Source organism: Penaeus monodon, chromosome 30, assembly GCF_015228065.2.
Source record: "Penaeus monodon isolate SGIC_2016 chromosome 30, NSTDA_Pmon_1, whole genome shotgun sequence".
NCBI classification, from domain to species: Eukaryota; Metazoa; Arthropoda; class Malacostraca; order Decapoda; family Penaeidae; genus Penaeus; species Penaeus monodon.
In genome coordinates this window covers 34,481,126-34,481,729 of record NC_051415.1, presented here as the reverse complement: position 1 = coordinate 34,481,729, position 604 = coordinate 34,481,126, and the positions used below count along the sequence as shown (strand labels likewise).

The 604-nt window shown below is 43.4% G+C and overlaps 1 protein-coding gene across 1 annotated transcript in view; it reads left to right on the top strand.

The window, feature by feature from the left end:
• LOC119592746 (alpha-1-inhibitor 3-like) overlaps positions 1–604 on the top strand; it is a gene marked incomplete at its 5' end in the record, with an annotated part of 26,706 nt that overhangs the window by 17,633 nt on the left and 8,469 nt on the right. Inside the window, 1 exon segment of the mRNA XM_037941681.1 lies at positions 186–243. Coding sequence (XP_037797609.1) covers positions 186–243 — 58 coding nt within the window.

Sequence of the window (604 nt, the reverse complement as noted above, 5' to 3'; positions counted from 1 at the left end):
AAGGGTGTTTTGTGGCCATTCACCACTTACCTTGTGGTCAACAAAATCTCTCTTGTTATTTGTATCTGTATCTTCACATCAGCAAATTTACGATCGATTGCCCCTTTTCTTCCTCCTTTCACGTCCTTCCTCTTTCTACATCCTTTCCTATTCCCTAATTTATCCTCGTCCTTTCCTCGTTCCAGGCAGCTGGAGTTCACGTCATCTCCAACCTAATCTTAGAGACGAGGCCGTGTGAGAAGGGTAAGCCCCCCCCCCCGTGTCCTTTGAGGGGTGATAGGTTCAAAGTTCAGAGGGGAAGAGTTTGGTAATAAAGGGGAAATAAGGAAGGGGAGTAAAATATAGAAAAGGGAGAAGCAGAAATTCAAGGTAGGTTGTCAAATACGAGGCCGGTTTTTAACACATGGATTGATGTGCATGTATAAGATATACGTCTGTTTAGATCTTCGTCTGTTTCTGTTGGCTAGTGTAGATAAACATTACAGAAGGTTGGTATCCTGGCAAGACTAAGTTCTTTTCAGCCTTCATAGATTTTTCTTTCTCGTTCGATCTTTCTCGCTTTCCTTTGCGCATTTCCCTTTCATTATGCAACTTGCCACGGCGG